At 41.1% G+C, this 20,773-nt stretch overlaps 1 protein-coding gene across 1 annotated transcript in view; it reads left to right on the top strand.

The window, feature by feature from the left end:
- LOC124144162 overlaps nucleotides 1-20,773 on the top strand; it is a 128,563-nt gene that overhangs the window by 61,645 nt on the left and 46,145 nt on the right. Inside the window, exons 4-6 of the mRNA XM_046513423.2 lie at nucleotides 2,335-2,409; nucleotides 12,304-12,383; nucleotides 17,233-17,353. Coding sequence (XP_046369379.1) covers nucleotides 2,335-2,409; nucleotides 12,304-12,383; nucleotides 17,233-17,353 — 276 coding nt within the window. The remainder of the gene's footprint in view (nucleotides 1-2,334; nucleotides 2,410-12,303; nucleotides 12,384-17,232; nucleotides 17,354-20,773) is intronic.

The following is a 20,773-nucleotide window of genomic DNA, read 5'->3' as shown; positions in this document are numbered from 1 at the left end:
CCGCAAATGGGATACGATGATATGCATCAACCAAGTCGGCGATCCTGACTCCCTTTCCTTTATGAAGATGTTATTCAAAACTAAAAAGTGTTAAAGTGACCTATACATGCGATTATAATGTAAAAAAATACAAATACCAAGTACAATCCTGAAAAAAACGGTTCATACGTGTACGTTATCGGTTGTTTATTGTCTAAAAGGATGCTACAGAGGAAAACCCTGGTAGTCTGGAAATCTCGCTTTCTGAACGACTTCTGTTAGGAACTATACAGTAAACTACGGCTATAACGAACTCAAAGGGACCACTAATTTTAGTTCGTTATAACCGCAGTTCGTTATGAGCCCGGACTAAAAATTAAGTTCGTTATATCGGTCAGTTCGTTATAAGCGTGTTCGTTATAACCGTAGTTTACTGTACGTGATTTAAACAGGCTATAAATTCAATTAAAAAAAAATTTCAATCCGGACTTTGTCACTGTGAACGGATCCCGTCCGGATTAATGTCTGGGTTAACGAGGTTTTGCTTTAGTTCGGTTAATGCGAAATTCTGAATAATGTTCCAGACATAAATGTTTGTTTGTTGTTTTACGCCGCACTCAGTGTATAGTGTATTCGATTTACTACACATGAGTATTTGTTTGTTTGTTTGTTTGTTGTTTAACGCCGCACTTAGCACTATTCCCGCTATATGACGGCGGGCTGTAAATAAGCGAGTCTGGACCAGAAAATCCAATGATTGGCATTAAGAACATCGATCTACGTATTTGGGATACGATGACATGCATCAACCAAGTCAGCGAGTCTGACCATCCGATCTCGTTTGTCGCCTCTTACGACAAACATTCCAGATACAAATGATAGACATGCATTTTGAGCAGTATTATCACGTAGCTGATAGTGTTCTATTGCGAATCAGCACGCTATGTAAACCGTCTCTGTGATAGGCATGTGTGATATCTAACAGCCGTTGACTGCGAATCAGCACGCTGTGTAAACGTTCTCTGTAATAGGCATGTGTGATGTTTTAAACATCGGTTGTTGATTGCGAATTAGCACAATAAGTAAACGTTCTCTGTAATAGGCATATGTATCACTTGTTGATTGCGAATTAGCACGCAGTGTAAACCTCCGCAATAGGCATATGTGATAAAATTATATATCTGTTGTTGATTGCGAATTAGCATGCTAGGTAAAAGTTCTCTGCAATAGGCATGTGTGATGTTATTAAATATCGGTTGTTGATTACGAATTTGCATGCTAGGTAAAAGTTCTCTATATTAGGCATGTGTAATATATATCGGTTGTTGACTGCGAATCATCACACAAGGTAAACGTTCTCTATAATAGGCATGTGTAATATATATCGGTTGTTCATTGCGAATCAGCACGCTAGGCAAACCTTCTCTATAATAGGCATGTGTAATATATATCGGTTGTTGACTGCCAATCATCACACAAGGTAAACGTTCTCTGTAATAGGCATGTGTAATATCTATCGGTTGTTGATTGCGAATTAGCACACTAGGTAAACGATATTGACGGCGTTACAGAAGACTAAGCATAATTCCTTAACAATGTTACCAATTTCATATCCATAAAACGGAATTAAACTGTTAATGCAAACATTTAATTTCGCTAAAGCATACATGCAGAAAGGTCTTATTGTTGAACCGTATAAAACGCTATGACATCCCTATAATGACAATTGCATTAAAGAACAACATTGATAGACGAGAAATCGACTACATTAGAAACATATGCGTCTCGATTTCGTTGCCTCCTTCAGAGCTCAACAATAGGCGCCCGGTCTGCACAGAAGCCGTTCGTTTGACAAGATAGCAGAACCATGCTGATTTAATTTACAGCAATCATATTTTCTCGATATGCTCATATTTACTACAGAGAATCGATGAACTTTTGACTGCCCCATCTTGCGTTTAAATATCGCATAGTTATCAACGTGTTTAATCGTTAACTCATGCGTTCAGTCTAGTTAGGAAAGACCTCTGTATCTGCTTGTGTTCATGTAATCAAATAAGATATGGATTTTTAATGTGTTAGAAGCGAATGTGGTTACCAGCTTATTGTAACATGATAAGCTGTTTAGGACGAGAACGTCGCCAGGCCTTAGGGAAACTCGCTCTGATGATTGGTAATTTAGTTTGTTAGTTTTGACACACTTTCCCGGAGCAGAAATCATTTATGAAAGCGGGAGCTTTTATTAGATAATTCCTTGCCCATGTGCCAATCAAACTTTGTCAGCTGTCCGATTATTGCTTAAAGGTTTGACCAATCAGATGGAAGTTCAACTGTCACGTGTGGTTCTACTTTCAGGTACACCTAGAGAAACCAACGATGCCGGACTTTGTGATGAGAGTAATCTCAATTTGGACGAATGGCCTTGGGTTGGTAAGTGCTGGAATGCATTCATCCTCGTTGAAGATTTGATTTGAGAATATATGTATCGAATGTTATTTTAGACGAATGCCGAGGTATTTAATCCCAGCTATATGCCTTTTCTCTCTCTCTACACGGAATACTTTCTCTCTCCCAGACCAACATCTTATCTCTGCGCCAACTCCACACCTTCCCTCTGTCCCAACCAAAGTCACCTCTCTCACATCCGATGCTTTCTTCTCCCACCCAAATCCTTCTCTCCCCGGCAACTTCTGTCGACGTAACCGACGCATTCTTCTCCCAATCGATGCTTTCTACTCCATGCCAAACCATTCTCACCGTCAGTCTGCCCTCACCACCGCCTACCCGCTGGCGTAACCGAAGCTTTCTTCTCCCACCCAAATCCTTCTATCTCAGGCACCGTCAGTCTGCCCTCACCACCGCCTACCCGCTGGCGTAACCGAAGCTTTCTTCTCCCACCCGAATCCTTCTATCTCAGGCACCGTCAGTCTGCCCTCACCACCGCCTACCCGCTGGCGTAACCGAAGCTTTCTTCTCCCACCCGAATCCTTCTATCTCAGGCACCGTCAGTCTGCCCTCACCACCGTCTACCCGCTGGCGTAACCGAAGCTTTCTTCTCCCACCCGATTCCTTCTATCCCAGGCACCGTCAGTCTGCACTCACCACCGTCTACCCGCTGGCGTAACCGAAGCTTTCTTCTCCCACCCGAATCCTTGTATCCCAGGCACCGTCAGTCTGCACTCACCACCGTCTACCCGCTGGCGTAACCGAAGCTTTCTTCTCCCACCCGAATCCTTGTATCCCAGGCACCGTCAGTCTGCACTCACCACCGTCTACCCGCTGGCGTAACCGAAGCTTTCTTCTCCCACCCGAATCCTTGTATCCCAGGCACCGTCAGTCTGCACTCACCACCGTCTACCCGCTGGCGTAACCGAAGCTTTCTTCTCCCACCCGAATCCTTGTATCCCAGGCACCGTCAGTCTGCCCTCACCACCGTCTACCCGCTGGCGTAACCGAAGCTTTCTTCTCCCACCCGAATCCTTGTATCCCAGGCACCGTCAGTCTGCCCTCACCACCGTCTACCCGCTGGCGTAACCGAAGCTTTCTTCTCCCACCCGAATCCTTCTAGCTATCGCTTTCCTCCCTCACCTGAACCCGTCTTTCTCGCCCACCTAAATCTCTCCCCGTCTCACTCTCCCTCCCTCTCTTCGACCCTCCCTCCCTATCTCTCTCCCTCACTTCCTCCAACTCTCACCGTCTCTCTCTCTCTCTCTCTCTCTCTCTCTCTCTCTCTCTCTCTCTCTCTCGCTCTCTCTCTTTCTCTCTCTCTCTCTCTCTCAAGTCTTCCATGTCCTGGGAAAGTATGACTGGGAGTCCCCCCCCCCCCCCCCCCCCCTCCCCCCGACCGCTAGAGCCGAGTAGACTCCCCATCCCATACATCTCTGTAATGGCTGCCTAGTATTCACCTTCATATTATCTCCCCAGTCATTAAATGATTTACAAATCATGCTGCTTGATGGATCTGACTTTTAAACATCACGGGGCGTATTCGATTCGCCAACTCCGTTTAATGGCGTCAACGGTGAGCTTTCATTAACAAACATCAAGTTCTTTTGTCCGAGGCCTTTCTCTGTTGACAAGATTATATGTCCAAACGGATTCTTCGGAATGTCTTCGTGGATACTCGGATCACGGAGTCAGTGTTTCGAATTCGCCCGGGAGCATCCTTAATAGAGCCCCAATGTTTATGCATTGATGCCCGTATGGGCAGCTGTGACTCCACTAAGATCTGAAGTAAGACATAGCTGATCAATGCCTCCCTACTGTTCTAGTTTGTTGGATGGGTAATTATTGCCGAGCTTCTGATGGCACGTCGGTACATACTTACCATCCTCCGGAGGGGGAACTTTTTCTATGCTTTTCCTAGTTTTTTCTTTCAAAAAGCCAATTGATCATGCCCCCGAAAATGGACAGCAGATTGTTTGACGGCCGTCTTGAGGGTAATAAATTTGAAAGAAAGCCATGGCTTAGTGATCGATCTACGGAACGATTGGGCCTCTCTACGGATAAGTATCTCAGTCAAGCACGACTTCTCACCATTAACTAATCCTAGGAAAATTGAGAAATAAGAGATAAGCTGAGAGAGGCATGAAGAAACGGACAGTGATCTCCCGCCAATTACCACGTGCACGCCGATCTGCACACGGCCCGCATCCCACGTCCCGCTTCAGACAAATGCACCGGACTCGGGGGACCGTAGGAAAAAACTACTTTTACCATTTAAGCCAGACGGTAGACTTTCTTCGGTCATCTTAATTGTATTTTTAGTTTTTTGGTGTGAAAAAGGAGTTTTTTCTAAGACTCGGTGTAATAATGATTTTTTGGGTCCTTGTGAGTTGACATGTTACAATACTTACCAATCTGTCATAACGATTTATTAGCTGTTCGACGATTTATAATTTATACGATTATCATGACTTTCTCATGATGTAGCAGTATTTCCGCAGTTCGGCCTTATGCTGAAATGTCATAGGCGAAATATCCAATCTCATGTATTTGAACCACATTCCATGAATACACTTAGGGAGCAGGTCAAAAGTTGAATGGCAAATAAAAATCTTACCTTTATACACTTGTTCCATGACTTGAGTCTTTTTCTACCTGAAAATCTTTTTGAGGATTTCTTTTATTACATTTAAAGTGTTTTGGGGTATACATCTCAAAACGTAAAGAATTTCTTTAATCAGACATCCAACTTTTGAACCGCCCGCTCACAGAAAAAGAGTAAAGATCGACACGTTGGCCTTGTGGTACAAAATATAAGTCCCTTGGTTTCAGGGTTCGAATTCCGAAATATATACATTATTGATGTATCCCGTAGTTTTGTTACTGCAAATTCCTAGAACCACGAAACATGTCAAAACATAAGCTGTTTGTGATTTACGCGCTTGGTCACAAGCTGATCATGTGATCAGTCCGCAATCTATTCACTGAAGACATTGATCAAATAAAACATGCGCTGTTTGTGATCCGTTAGACGGAAGTTACAGGGAAAACGTCGATATCAGGTTTGAGGCCAGAGAGAGGGTATATCAACATAGACAATAGCGACTGACTTTCAGGGAATGTGTTTCATTTCCTAATACACTTGAACGCTACATCAAATAAACCTATTCTTAGAGGGGCATGGGTGGCCCAGTTGCCTGAGGCGCCGCAATCCGCTGTGCAGAGTTGCGTCCCTTGGGCACGCTATGAACCTATGATCATGGGTTCGAATCCTGGTTCGCCCCGATTATGTTTGGCAGCACCCTACCTATGTTCGTGGATTTCACCAAAGTGGTAAACGTCTGAGGCCTGCATTACTTCGGGATGCCCTCCCACAATATGCTGACACGCCGTGATATTGAATACTGTTCAAAGAGCCGTTAAAACCAAAATAACCCACTAGCTCACTCAATTCATAGATTCGAGCCGTCTCCATTATTACACAAAATGCAAATAATGTCTTACATTCCCTTAAAGTAAACCAAAATACAACAAATTATAATGATTTGAAACATTGTCCCCAAAAATGGTATATCAATTGTTCCTATCTTTTATGCATTCGGATTCGCTCGTCACGCCGAAGACCCGGGTTCGATTCCCGACATGGGTACAATGTGTGAAACCCATTTCTGGTGTCCCCAGCCGTGATATTGCTGGAATATTGCTAAAAGCGGCGTAAAACCACACTTAATCAATCAATTATGCATTCGGAACACACCAGTGAAAAGGAAAGACATCTCGGACTTTTTATGTTTAATGTTTTTAGTTTGTTTTGAAAATAGGGATTTCATTGAGTGTAGCCTGGTATTCGACTGTGGAAACCTTTATATATCAGAAAAGCATAAAATAGAATTGACTTGAAATACAGCCAGATTTACAGATGCAATCAAATTCAGACCACAAGTAACACTGGTGACCAGAGTTTTCTTTAGAAATCCTGTTTTTGAATATCGGAGTGTTGAAATTGCAGCAGAACTGGTGACTAAGAGATTCCTGGCACGGCTGCACTGGGGTAGACACATGGACAGTTAGTCTCCAGTAATTTGACATTACTTCGCCTCACAATAGCCAAGCTGACATCGACTGAGTGATAGATAACTCGGCAAGCAAGTCAAATGTAAATTTATAGTCAAATTACCAATTATTAAAGCAATACTTGTCCCGTTTATGTATTAATCGTATTACTTTAGGTTCATTTAATTGGAAGTAATGATATCGAAGAAAGGAACAAGAACTGAATAGGATTTCGGTTCGAAGGGAGGTCGTTTTTTGAGTAAAAAACTCCTCACTTGACTGAAGACGTTGCAAGAAGCTTGGATAGGTATGAGAGTAACTATAATCTCGAGACAACCTGACTGATGTGAAATTGAACGGAAACATCTCGCGCAACCGGATGTAATGATTGGAGATAGGTTTTCTACACAAACGCCGGCCCCAGCTGAGATGCCCTGTTTAAAGAAAGTCTCAAAACCGGAAGTGGGACTCGCGGAGCGCGTGAATAGCACGCGCACCTCATGTCTACGCTGTGTGTCTCTCGTCTCATTACTAGCGTCTTAACGGCAGGCTTACATTATCGTGTCTTTGCAATCCTTTTCTCAATTACGACGCTGATTTTATCTTTCATTCGTGAATATCGCCAGCAGTCGCTCGGAAGAATGGAAAACGGAAACATTTAAGCATCAGCCTGCTTGTAAACCGCCAACATTATCGCTGCGAGAAGAAAAGCCAGCATATCGAGATTGAGCGACTGCAAGGCGAGAGAGTTTGTCAAAGAAGGGTTAAATTAACGGCTGTCAGCACATTAAATGGCTCTCTTATCTGCTTAAATCGCTACTCTTAAATGAGCTGGAAATACCAAATAAGGAGCTATCACTGTAGATATAACTATCTCCTTTCTGAGTCAACATCATGTTTAAGTCAACGCCTGTGAAGGTCACGCATACCGCCGCAAATTACTGATCGATAATAGCCCAACTCTAAACAGCGGTATCTGAAAAAAGTGCCCATTTTTTATAACGCAATAACTCTTCTAACAGCTATACATTTTTAACCCTGTTGGTGTTAGATTTTAAAAGAGATACTACGGTAGAACGAGGCGCGGAGATAGAGACTTCTATTAGATGCTATCCTACAGTTTCCGGTTGGCGGAGTGATATTTGTTCTGCACTGAGGCCGGACTTCCGGCCATTGAACAAGTGTTTGTACTGGTTTTACGTTCCGCGACAAATAAGTGCGTTTAAATTGTAAAAGAAAACTGCCTCGGTTAATTGTTTCGTGGGTTCCTTTGTCCGATAAATATTATAGAAATAGACAATGCACAATAATCATCTTTACTATATACACGTATACACAATATATGATGTAATAATTGAAGTAAATACAAAATATATATCTGCTACTGCTACTAGAGGTGAGGTGAAATGCGGTTTAACGTCGCGTCCAAGATTATTGCACTTATATAGCGACGTGTATGCCCGTGTGTGTGGCTGCTTGTACTCGTCCGTACTGATGCCGATTTATAATGCTAACTCACTGAGATACCATGCCGCAGTTTACCATGAATATCCCACTCAGACACACCGACAGTCCTTGTTTCAGCCCGATCAAGTATCATCTTTGAACGTGAGTGAGTGAGTGAGTTGGGTTTTACGCCGCTTTGAACAGTATTCCAGTTATATCACGGCGTGTCAGCTTTATGTGGGAGGAAAGCCCGAAGTGATGCAGGTCTCAGACGTTTACCACTTCGGTGAAACCCACGAGCACAGGTGTGGTGCTGACAAACCTAGAAACATAATCGGGGCAAACCGGGATCATTGGTTTCTGGCGTGCCCACAGCAAATCGCGGCGCCTTAGACGACTGGGCCACCCGTGCCCCCCTCATCTTTGAACGTCTTTTTGTATGACGCGGCCGAGGATCGAACCCCTGACCTTCCGCTCTCCGGGCGGACGTTCTACCACGAGAGCACGGAGGCGGTCCTGCTAGTAGAATTCTACATAAATTAATGATGACTTTTCCGGAACACCCGGTGTTATTACAGATTATCAGTGATCCATTCATATAATTTTCTCAGCTAATTTTGCCATTTGTACCCAATGAAATCTGTTTCGGCTTATAATTGAGAATGGTTATTCTCTGGCGTTGGTGTTTTATATATACTAGATAAATCTAACCGAGGAGGTTAGATATGGTTAAATCAGCAAGCCAGTAATTTCGGTCATATCCATCGGATATTCTGAAGGCATATACTGTTTATTCTTCTACACGCCAACAACACGTATCGCTGTGCTAAAAACAGAACTCCATTTTGCTTGTTGATACACGTGCGACACGTGCGTTTGCACCTTTGATGTTTCTGTGTCAACGAGAGCGAATATTAATCTGATGTTTGGTTATGTTTTCGTGACGAGGGTATCGACTTCTGTCGATGGGTAGCGAGAAGGGTGATATATGCCGAACAAACAGTACCGTTACACCGGAACACATACAACCCGTGCAAGACGTGCACTGACTTGACCTTATTTATCAGAGAGCTGATGGCGCTCCCCGAACAGCCTTTCATCTGAACAAGGACCACTCTGAACAAGGACCGTTGTCGAGCAAATATAATTCAAGGTTAATCATGAGCTTTGATGTTATAGTGACTCGGATATATGCCCCTAGATAGACGTACGTGCTTACTGTCAAATATTGGAAATATGTTGATAAACATGGAATTCTCAATCTGTCATGTAAATATATTTTTTATGTTCAAGTTATATTTAAATAGGTCCATTGATTCTGTCTGCATCGTTGCGGTTAATTGTGAACAAGCAAAAAGTGATTGGTAGCCATTCCAGATAAAAACAGGACGACTGGTACCTGATGAAAAGTTGGTTAAAACTCGGCAATATCTTATGATGCAAAGAAACACAGGAAACAAACCCAAGGGTAATCAAATACAAGATGTTTTTAGATAATTAATTTCGCTTTCTTTATTTCAATGAGAATGTCACTTTGTGACAAAAAAAGATTAATAAAAGATATGATTTAAAAGTGTCTATTTTATATGGAAATATATGAAGAGCTGGGTTTAACAGGTGTGTATGTATTTCAAGCTAAAAGAAGACGAAGATGATGAATTTATTTGTTGAAGTGCCACACATTGTACTACATAAAAGTGTTATAATATAGGATGTTTGGTATCCATTATGTCTGGGTTAGAATTGGTCTTCAGCAAGCCATGTTTGTCATGGGAGGCGACTATGCTCACGGGATCGGGTGGCGAAGCTCGCTGACTTGGTTGATGCATGTCATCATATTCCAATTGCTTTCATCAATACGCATGATATTAGTCACTGGATTATTCTAACATCTTTATTGTGTCAAAATCGGAACAAAATAGGCGAAAGCAAAGGAAACGAGTGAATGAGTTGATTTAACGCCGCTTTAAACAATATTTCAGTTATATCGCGGCGCGGCAGCTTGATACACGAGGAAAGCCTGCATTGATGCAGGTCTTAGACGTTTACCACTTTGGTGAAACCCACGAGCACGGGTATGGTGCTGACAACCAAGAAACATTAGCCGGTGAAACAATCACAGGCATCTTGCGTGACTAAGGGACGCAACTCTGCAGCACCCTAACAACTGAGCCACCCTTGCATGGAAACGAAGCTAGAACTAGTTTTGAATACTGGATTCGTTAGCTGCAACTGTTTATTGTGGATATGTTTGTGGATATGCATGTGACTTTATTCTTCAGATTAATTCCCTTTGCCGTTTTAATGTATCCTGTATCAACGTCATTACACGTCTGTAGTCTGTTCCGAACCATCAACACCCGAATTCATTATTGTGATATTGAAATTATTCATGAGTTTAGGGTTCTGAACTTTTGTTCATTTCAATGGCAGTATTAATATATTACAGGTCCTGACATTTCGTGTGTTTTTTCGTATGACATGTCGAGATTGAGTTTAGAGATGAAACTACGCATTGGGGAGGCCTTTGGTGTTCGTTGTGACGTTGACATTAAAACAGGATTCAGTGGAAAGTCTACATTCCACACCTATAATACCATTATTATACCATGTATATTACACCATGACAAACTTCAGGAAAATCATCATTCCTTGATCCCTATGGCTTTGGTTACAAAACGTGGTGAACAAAGGTATATTTACATATCTATTTTCAGAGGTTCAGGTGAATTTGTCAAAAATGAAAGCAAATGCCTTCCGAAGTTTAAATTTCACAATGTTTGAGGTACAATCGAGCATGCCCTGTCAAAGAATATTTCAAGAGCGTCATGCAACACCTGCTCAGAAGGTGTGGTATCAGTGTTACAACATTCTAGGCCCCAGTTGAGGTTTGTAAATGTTTTATGGTAGACATGTGGAGGACATTTCCAAATTTGACGCATCGGTGATAAAAATGATGTCCGATGCGATTCCCTACTTTGACTTGTACCATATGTTCCCGTGTTGTTGCTTTTCAGGTGAACAATTGACTCGCCTTTGCATGCGTTTATGACGGATGCCGGCGTCGGGGCAGGATAAGCTCAGCCTTTCGCGAACACCTGGAATCATCACTATTTGATAGTGATTCATGAACACAGGCTCATGATATAGTCTTAATCGTACAATCGACTGTTTTTGCAGATACTTCTCATGAATGTGGAAATCGTTTTGTCACTGTTATTTCTGTTAACTCCCTCATTCCAGTTTTACGCCGATTTAGCAATATTCAAGCAATATTCAAGCAATATTACGACGTCCATCAAGAATTGCCGTAACACACTGTTCCCGTTTGAAGAATCGAACCCGGACCTACGGCATAACTATATGACACTTAAACCACAGGACTACCCCACCGCCCTCTGACGTAGTAGAGGCCGAATTCACTGTGCAGATTTGCCTCCCTTGGGCGTACCAGAAGCCTGTGGTCGTTGATTCGAATTCACACTGATTATGTTTCTCTGTTTGTCAGCACCATACCGGTTCTCGTGGGTTTCACCCAAGTAGTAAACGTCTTTGACCTGCATCAAGGTCCCACATTAAGCTGCCACGCGGTGATATAACTGAAATACTGTTCAAAGAGGCGTTAAACCAACAAAGTCACTCGCTCTTACACGTGGACCGTGTTACTGTTACCGTGTTTAGACGTTCGAGAAATGCTGTCTTATCAATAATAAACAAGCAAGCACATTAAAATCAGATCGTATCTCTTTCTACCGCTATACAAAGGTGAGAGCATCCCATTACAGGTCACGCCAGAATGACCTTTCATCCGACCAATCAGAGCGTCGCTTATGAGATCACGGAAGTGAAAGCACGAATGTGTTTCCTAATCAGGCAACTTCAAAAAGCTTAACACGGGATATTCCGTACGACACTTACGGGCTGTTCGACTGATTCTGAATTCTGGACATCGCCTACGTTTCTCGGAATTGCACAATCGACTCTGCTTTTGGCAGAGATTTCTTATGAATATGGAAAGAGTTTGGTCGCTTTTATTTTTTCAATAGGATAAACATTTGAAACGGAAGAAGCTTTCCATAGCCCGTGGGTTACTACCATAAAATCTCGACTATCTATTAAATATTCCAGACTTTGTCCAGTTTCCAAAGTTTGAATCGAGAACTCTGTCGTGAATCGCCATTTTCAAACTTCTGCCGTAGAGCTCGAGATAGCTGCTTTCTGATTGGCTAATGTCGACTTCCTGTTAGTCATTTCATTGGTGGATCAAAATGCCCGCTTAGATCTTCGGTGTAGCGGTAGGGAGCACTAAGATCTGATTTTAATGAGATTGAATAAAGAAGTTGTCACCAAGAAACCATAATGTTTTTCATTACTCTTCAGGTCCCTATACAAGCAGGCCATATTTTTGTCCAATCAGCGGCGGTTTTACGTTTCGGACATTCAGCAGACTGACCAATGAGGTACGTTGTTACTTTTTATTACACGATCACACGATCAATCCTTATGTATGGAGCAGTAAAAGGCGACTATGCTTGTCGTAAGAGGCGACTAACGGGATCGGGCGGTAAGGCTCGCTGACTTGGTTGATGCATGTCATCGTATCCCAATTGCATGGATCGATGCTCATGCTGTCCATCACTGGATTCTCTGGTCCAGACTCGATTATTTACAGACCGCCGTCATATAGCTGGAATATTGCTGAGTGCGGTGTTAAACAACAAACCAAACCAAAACCAAAAACCTTATGTATGGTATTACTGTTATCCTCTTTTCTAAGTCTTGGTTTACGGATCCATTTGTCATTACCATAGAGAAGGTAGTACAAAATATATAGAAATAATGCAAATTGAAAATATGGTTGTATATATTTTGTAAAATTTTTGAACAATTTTGAGAGACCGATCATTTAATATCTTGGCTTATTTGGTGGAGGCAAACTACTGTTCTGCCACTGCTTCAAAACATGCAATGTTTTTCTCTGAAAGTAGGAACAAAAACATTCATTTTTTTCAGCACATTTTTTTTCAGGACATCAAGATTGTCCAGTGACCATGTCTGTTCTTTTTGTAAATACTTATTCACAGTATTAATTTGAGCAAATAAACAGCATGGTCTTGTTGAATAACATGCCGCAGTCATCACAAACAACATTCTCACGCAGTGTTCTTAAGAATCTGTAGTAACCATGTTCTGTGGCCGAACAATAAACACGTTGCCATTGTCCTGCCACAAAACATGACCTTACAGAAGCATGTGAGGGGCGGTCGGGTAGCCTAGTGGTTTAAGCGTTCGCTCGTCACGCCGAAGACCCGGGTTCGATTCTCGACATGGGTGCAATGTGTGAAGCCCATTTCTGGTGTCCCCCGCCGTGATATTGCTGGAATATTGCTAAAAGCGGCGTAAAACCAAACTCACTCATGGTTACCATGGTTACTGCAGATTCTTAAGATAAGTAGTCGGAGGTTGAATATCACATTAATGAATGATCACTTGCATCGACACTGGGCTAATTGATTTTACTGTATAAAAGTATTTACGTTGCACGATCTTAAAACGTTTTCCATAAGATGAATGAATAAACAGCAATGTTAGGTTATCGAGGCTTCAGTATTAATTAGTAAGCAGGTAAAAAATAATGGACATACGAGTAGAAACGCGAGTGACCATTTTTAGGAACCAGGGTATGTGGATATGAAAGGATCCATATGTTGGCCAGTTTCTGCCTGTACAATTACAAGACAATAAAGCTCTTAGTGGCAGGTGTATGGTGTGGTAACCTTTGTCTTTCAACATCCAAATTACTGCCCTAGTTGGTCGCCCAGCTGCACGACATCGCTACTTATCACGGTGGGTGCGTTTAGGAGAACGGTTCCATGAATGAAAACATGGAGCCAGTAGTAATTTATAGATTCATGTTTCCGGTCACTCCAAAATGGGGATTGATTTCTCTATGAAGCTGGTTGTAAATAGATTTAATTCTTGAGACGGAATATTGCATGTGATTATATCATTCTTATGATTATGGAAAGTTTCACTTTAAGATCTCGTCGCTTTTACTAATTATAACCATAGGTTACATGAGGTTGTACACGTAGGTTGTAAACATCATTGATTAAATACTGATAAGACGGTGTCATGCTGAATCCGCTCAACCGGAAGAGCTAGTCAAATCTTAGATGAGTGAGTGAGTTGGGTTTAGCGCCACTTTGAGCTGTATTCCAGTTATAGCACGGTATGCCAGCTTATGATGTAGGGAAGGCCGACGTAATCCTGGGTGTGGTCACCGTAATGGAAACGCCCGGTTTTCCTATTTTGACATTTATCGTGGGTGTAGAATCCTTAATATGCCTTGCCAATGTTACTTTTAATGTGGTTGATGCAGCTTTTATCATACGAAGGCGTTTATGTTTTAATCCTACTCATTCACCAAATATATATTTTCATTTTCTAATTTTGGATTCTGTGCTTGAAGCCTGGACAATTATTGAAAGTGTTTTCAAATGTTTCATCTCATATAATATATGGGATGAGAAATATAGACAGCGCGTGATGCTGCTGTAGGGCAGATGTGACGTGACCTCGAATCCACCATTATTGTTAACAAAGCTAGGAAGCAGATGATACCGTCTGATTGTCAGTGCAGGCAGTGCACTGGCTGTAATGAAAGAAAAGAACTTTTTCATATTTCTGTACAAGATCAATGACTAGAAGTATCAAGTTTCAAATATGACGTATTTATTTTAAAATAATACAAATTAATACATTGATAAATCAATCGACATCGTATCAGGCAATCGTATTTGTATACATGTATCTTATTTACAAAATGGTAACTGTGAAAGGTAATTAACGCTTTTAAAAAAAAGTAACAATGCAATTTTAATTGATTAAATATATAAAAATGTGTTAATCAGTAGCTAAATATAAAACGTCAACACCAGAGAATAACCAGTTCGATTATCCGTTAAACAGATTCCACTGGCGTAAAATAATGTAGTTGTGAAAATCATATGAATGGATCAATCAAAATTAGACAGAACACCATGTGTTCGAGAAAAGGGTAAACGTTTCCGGGCCCCTGTATCACGTTTAAATGTATGTAAGCCTTTTATCACAGCTATTCGGATTTAAGATACATTAAAATATTACTATTTTGATAACTTATTTGATTATTTGTCAAAATGTTAAATAAAAGACAATAATAAATGAGACATGGCTGGAATTTGCATTTATGCGCTAAATATCACCAGCTGATTATATAACATGTTCTAATTACCTATTTTAAAAAAAACAAAAAAAACAACATGTATTTTAGTTCCACTGGAACCTTTATCTAAGTGTAGCCACAAATAGTCTATAGCTGATAAAACGATATATCTCTATCTTAAAGACCTCTTTTGGATGTCCCCTTTGTACGCTAATGCCCCTTTTACAGCCCCCAGCTCCTTCGGGGGATGCCATTATATGTCCCGGTAAAAGTCAACCGCCAGCCTTAATTAGTTCTTGTACACTCTCTTTAAACCAATGTGGCTTTCCTCAAGTCAAAAGGACCTTGATGAAAATAAGACTCTTTAGTAATGGCTATTGGATTATTCCTAATTCAATATCTGTAATAGATTGATGCACAGAATGCTGAAATGGAAAAATCCGTCGCCTGCTAGCGACTTTGAGGGACGATTTGACATAATGTTAGTGGGGTTGTACGCTCTTAACATTAGGTAGAGATTGTCACTATCTAACTTGCATGGATCCAGCTTATAACGAGTTAATATGGCAGCTTCAAATCAGATTCCACGGTAAAGAAAATGTCAATAAATGGCTTTTAATATTTTGTCCTCAAAGTTTTTATAGCCCCAACAGCTATTTCCACAAATCAATATTTCCATTCAAAAATAACATTTAAAAGCACACTTAGCATTTCTTTGCGAAGATGTTAGTAACTTGTCGACAAAAAACTGGTTGTTTTAGCGTTCCTCGTTCTGTTCTAATGTTACAGAAAACTAAACGACAAACTGTTAGAATTTTGGCATTTTCCTACAAAAATTACAGGAAAGCAAATGAAGATATTTCAAACAAAACAAACGACGACATCTCGGAAAGAAAACACTTGATGAATGGCCCAGTTTATTACACTGGCAGAACTTCTGCTCTTTCTCGTGGCTCTGGACTCCAAGGGCCATCACTTAGAGCCGTCGTGGACATTAATTTAAATCTTGACACACGTAGAACGGGAAATTCATGTACAGTGAATGAAGATGGACGTTTCTGCTTGTATATAGTGTTTGTATGGTATAACAGCGGAAAGCTTCCCGGGGAACGATTTCACCATGAGCTTGGTGGCTATATGGAGATTTAAGGAAAACACAATTAAAATACAAGTGTCCGATCTAGCAGTGTCTTGTCAATTCGACGTCCAAGAACCCATTGAATAACATTGCGAGTTATCCGTTATTTGAGTGAGTGAGTGCTCTGATAAAAGAATACCAGTAGTAAATGACTTATCGAAATTGGGATTTCCTTCTCCATGAGTCAGACACGTGATATAGTAGTGAGTGAGTGAGTGAGTGAGTGAGTTTCACTCGGGAGTTTCACGCCGCTTTGAACAGTATTCCAGTTACGTATCCCATACTCGACCCGATTAAGAACCTTGCTCTAACAGAAACGGCAGTAGTAAATAACTTACCGACATTGGGATTTCCTTCTTCATGAGTCAGACACGTGATATAATAGTGAGTGAGTGAGTTGGGTTTAATGCCGCTTTGAACAGTATTCAAATTATGTCATTGCACGTCATCGTGATGTGAGAAGAAGGCCCGGATTGATGCAGGTCTCGGACGTTTACCACTTCGATGAAACCCACGAGCACGGGTATGGTGCTGACAAACCTGGAAATATAATCGGGGTGAACCGGGATTCGAATCATTGGTCGCTGGCGTGCCCAAGGGACGCCGTAATTCGAGACAAGCAGCTTGCCTGTACCAGACCATTGTACTAGTATGATTTGGTGATTGAGGTGACATCTACATAAATCATGGAAATCGTGCTAACGAGGTTTCACTGCACAGCAGACCATCGTTAATCCAGAACATGTCCTTCAACCACAAGCTGTATCGCCACAATACATGAAAAGTTTAGAAACCCCTTTATCTTATTGAAATCTTTTGGATCGTCATGATTGCCGTTAGAGTAATCTTCGTTCATTAAAGTTCATGATCAGTTATGTTTGCCACGTTTAGCATTAACGTCATTAGTAACTTTATACAATCATAAAACGTCACTTCCGGTTCTACATATTACGTGTTGTTTCAGGACGTTTGCGAAGATGAATGGCGACGGTCGCAGCTAGAGATCGAATGCTTGAGCGGGGACGGACTTGACTTCATCGCTCCCACGGGCAGCATCTGCAACCCATTCCTGAGACACGGTGTTTGTAAGTACCAGTGTCATTCAAAAACAAACCTTACAGGTGTCAGACATCTTGAAAACCTGGTGCTGAATTTATGGGTGTGTCAACATATGTGCGTCAAAAGTAACTATTAACGCACACTCTTTGATTACTGAAACATAATATCATTATGACATTATGGACCAGATGACTTTACAGTTTAGTCTATCTTCTAACCGTGAACAAACAAAACAGACTTGCCATTGCTGACCAGGAGAGCCTGATGGCGTTTAAATGCGAATACGAGTAAAACTAAAGGTTAAATCTCAAAGTTCTTGTCCCTTTGAAAAAGCAGTTCATCTGCAAGGGTAATAAAAAACCTATTTCGCTTTGTTTAAATTTTAATTTATATAAGTAAAACTATTTAGAAAGACTGTGTCCAATTAAGTAACAGTATGCTTCAGATTTTGAAGAAAAAACATAAGACTTTAGAGTTATACTATTGCTTCTAAATATCACAATATGGTAAATTAGAACTTTATTCCAGTTTTGTTTGTTTGTTTGTTTGTTTGTTGCTTAACGCCGCACTCAGCAATTTACACCTATATGACGGCTGTCTGAAAATAATCGAGTCTGGACCACACAATCCGGTGATTTACATCAACGGTGACATGCATCAACTAAGTCAGCCAGCCTGTTACTCTTACTTGGCAGCAAGGATTGTTATGGGTATTTCTGAAAAGAAATTCTAGAAAGAAATATCACTATCCCCGCCATGGGACACATTTGATTTTTTTTGTTCATATTGTTGTGAATATAAACTATAAAAAAGAGTCCTATAAAGCCTTAAGAAGAGACAGGCACTAGAGACGCTTTATGTTATCAGAAAAAAATGATTAAATGCGAAATTAATACACATGAAGGGGCCCTTCTCTGGAAAAAATAATTTATGGCACCAATTCTCGAACTCGAAGTCTTGATAAGTATCTTTTAGATAAGCTAACTTCAGTAGTTTGTGATAAAACCTGTTCTAATTGCAGACACTATGCACTTTGCAAAATAACATGGAAAAAACTCATGCCCCATTTCACGCAGTATGTTCTCAGTCGAAAAGCACAGAACAAGAACCATAACTCTGTAAAAATGAATTTAAGTTTCGTACACATTTAAGATCACGACCAGTTATGCCAGTGTGTAAAATTTCATTTCTCTAACTTAAATAGTTCTTGAAAAAGTGTCCCCTTTGAGAAGCGGACGGACGGAGGAAGACAGAAGGACGGACGAACTCCGTCCCTATATCCCCCGCACAACTGGCAGGGAAAATAACCCTCTTGTAAGGTCGTTAGGTTACCTGTGTCAAGTGATTGATCTATAGTGGGTTGGTTTGTTCCCACGCAGCTTTGACAGATTTCAGTAAAATCACGTGTGTCAGCTTAATGTTGGGGTAAGTGACGCAGGTCTTGAGTTTACCACTTTGTTGAAAGAACTTTAAGTACCACATTCGACTGTGACATACTGGATAAATCATGTAATTATTCATTTTAGTCTCCTTGACAAATTCAAGCTGATTAAAACAAAAAATACGTTTTTTTAGTCGATCTTTTTACAATAAGGCCAATGTTCTAAAACAAACCTTAGTTGAAAACTTCCACCCTTCTGGTATATTGCATGCACAGCCAAACGTCACAAGTGCAATAAAACGAACAGTTAAACCTGCAGTAAAATACGTTTATAACGAACACGCTTATAACGAACTGACTGATATTACGAACTTATTTCTTGGTCGCGACCATTTGCTGTTTATATTCTGTATATATGCTTATAACGAACTACGGTTATAACGAGCTACAGTAGTGGTTCCTTTGAGTTCGTTATAACCGTAGTTTACTGTATGTAATTTAAACGATTCGAAATTAAGTGTTTTCCCAGTTTTTTATACCCGGGGAACGAGAGAAGACAAACATAGCCAACGTTTTAGATAATGCCCCCTCCAGGCTTGGCCAGGAATCATTTGTCACATGACTAAATGAAAGAATCGTCGTGTTGTGGAGTGTGTGCGGTTGGGAGGTTTTTGGCCTCTGGGACTTGTCTCTGTGATCTGTCCACAGAATTACACATTGAAGGATGGGATGCCCTCTCTTGTTATAGAAATTACCGTTATTCTGTCATTGAGTGCACCCATGTCTAGAGGCAAAGTGGGCCAATACAAATTGATCCTAATATGGTTTTCATAATGCCTGTTCTGGAATTATTTCCAGTCATTTCACTTTGGTTTTACTTGCGAGATTCAATAAGACTTTGTGTTAACCTGATCACAGTATGGTTAGCTTCTGTGTATTACATATGATAGTATCCTGTGACACACTACCTTAAGGCAATTCGCTGTGCAGAGTTATGTCCCTTGCGCATGTCAGAAACCTATGATTGTGGGTTCGAATCCCGGTTCGCCCCGATTATGTTTCTAGGTTTGTCAGCACCATACCCGTGCTCGTGGGTTTCACCGAAGCGGTAAACGTCTAAGACCTGCATCACTTTCCTCAAGCTGACGCCGTGATATAATTTGAATACTGTTTAAAGCGGCGTTTTTAAAAAAGAAGAAAGTATGTTGATGTAAGACTCTCTTACTAAGGCACCTGACTCAACATACATGACGTCAACGCAGGGAATAGCCAGTCCGATTCTCAACCATGATAGTCCATAATAACTGCTAAAGTATTAAGTTTTATTCTATTTTTTTCCTATGTAAATAAAGGATATTTTTTTCAAGGAACCGACAATGATATTAATGTTTCAAGACATTCACGAATACAACATGTTAAATACAACTAGGATCATTATTTAATGGTGGGGGCACGGGTGTCTAAGTCGTCTATGGCACCGCGATTCGCTGTGCAGAGTTGCGTCCCTTAGGCACACCAGAAACCTATGATATTGGGTTCGAATTCCGGTTCGCCCCGATTATGTTTCTAGGTTTGTCAGCAGCATACGTGTGCTCGTGGGTTTCACCGAAGTGGTAAATGCATCACTTCAGGCTTTCCCCCCACATTTAGCTGACACACCGTGGTTTAACTGGAATACTGTTAAAAGCGGCGTTAAACCCAACTTACTCACTCATAACACATTGGTTCTAAGGATTGCTGATTTTCTGCTGCGTATTCAAAGCTTGGCGGTCATCCAAACAACCGACAGTCGCACCTTGTACCTACTTCCCTAAGCTTTTACTTTAGACCATTGTGCAGAGTCAGCAAGTTAAACCCGGCTCATGTTACAGAAGCTAAGTAACTAGGTCTTTGAATGTGGGTCCGATGAGGAAGGAGTATAGCCCCCCTTTTTACGCTGCATGCAAAACTTGACAGATTTCCCTCAAAGCCGAGTAACTGTGGATGGAGTTACATTTGAACAAACTCTAAAACGAAGCCTTCCCTCAAGTGCTTTGTACTTGGATCCAGCGATTTCAACAAACCG

The sequence above is a fragment of the Haliotis rufescens genome, unplaced genomic scaffold (genome assembly GCF_023055435.1).
Source record: "Haliotis rufescens isolate VD_foot unplaced genomic scaffold, xgHalRufe1.0.p SCAF_7, whole genome shotgun sequence".
In the NCBI taxonomy this organism is placed as follows: Eukaryota; Metazoa; Mollusca; class Gastropoda; order Lepetellida; family Haliotidae; genus Haliotis; species Haliotis rufescens.
The sequence above is the reverse complement of the archived record's forward strand: the minus strand, read 5'-3'. Positions and strand labels throughout refer to the sequence as shown.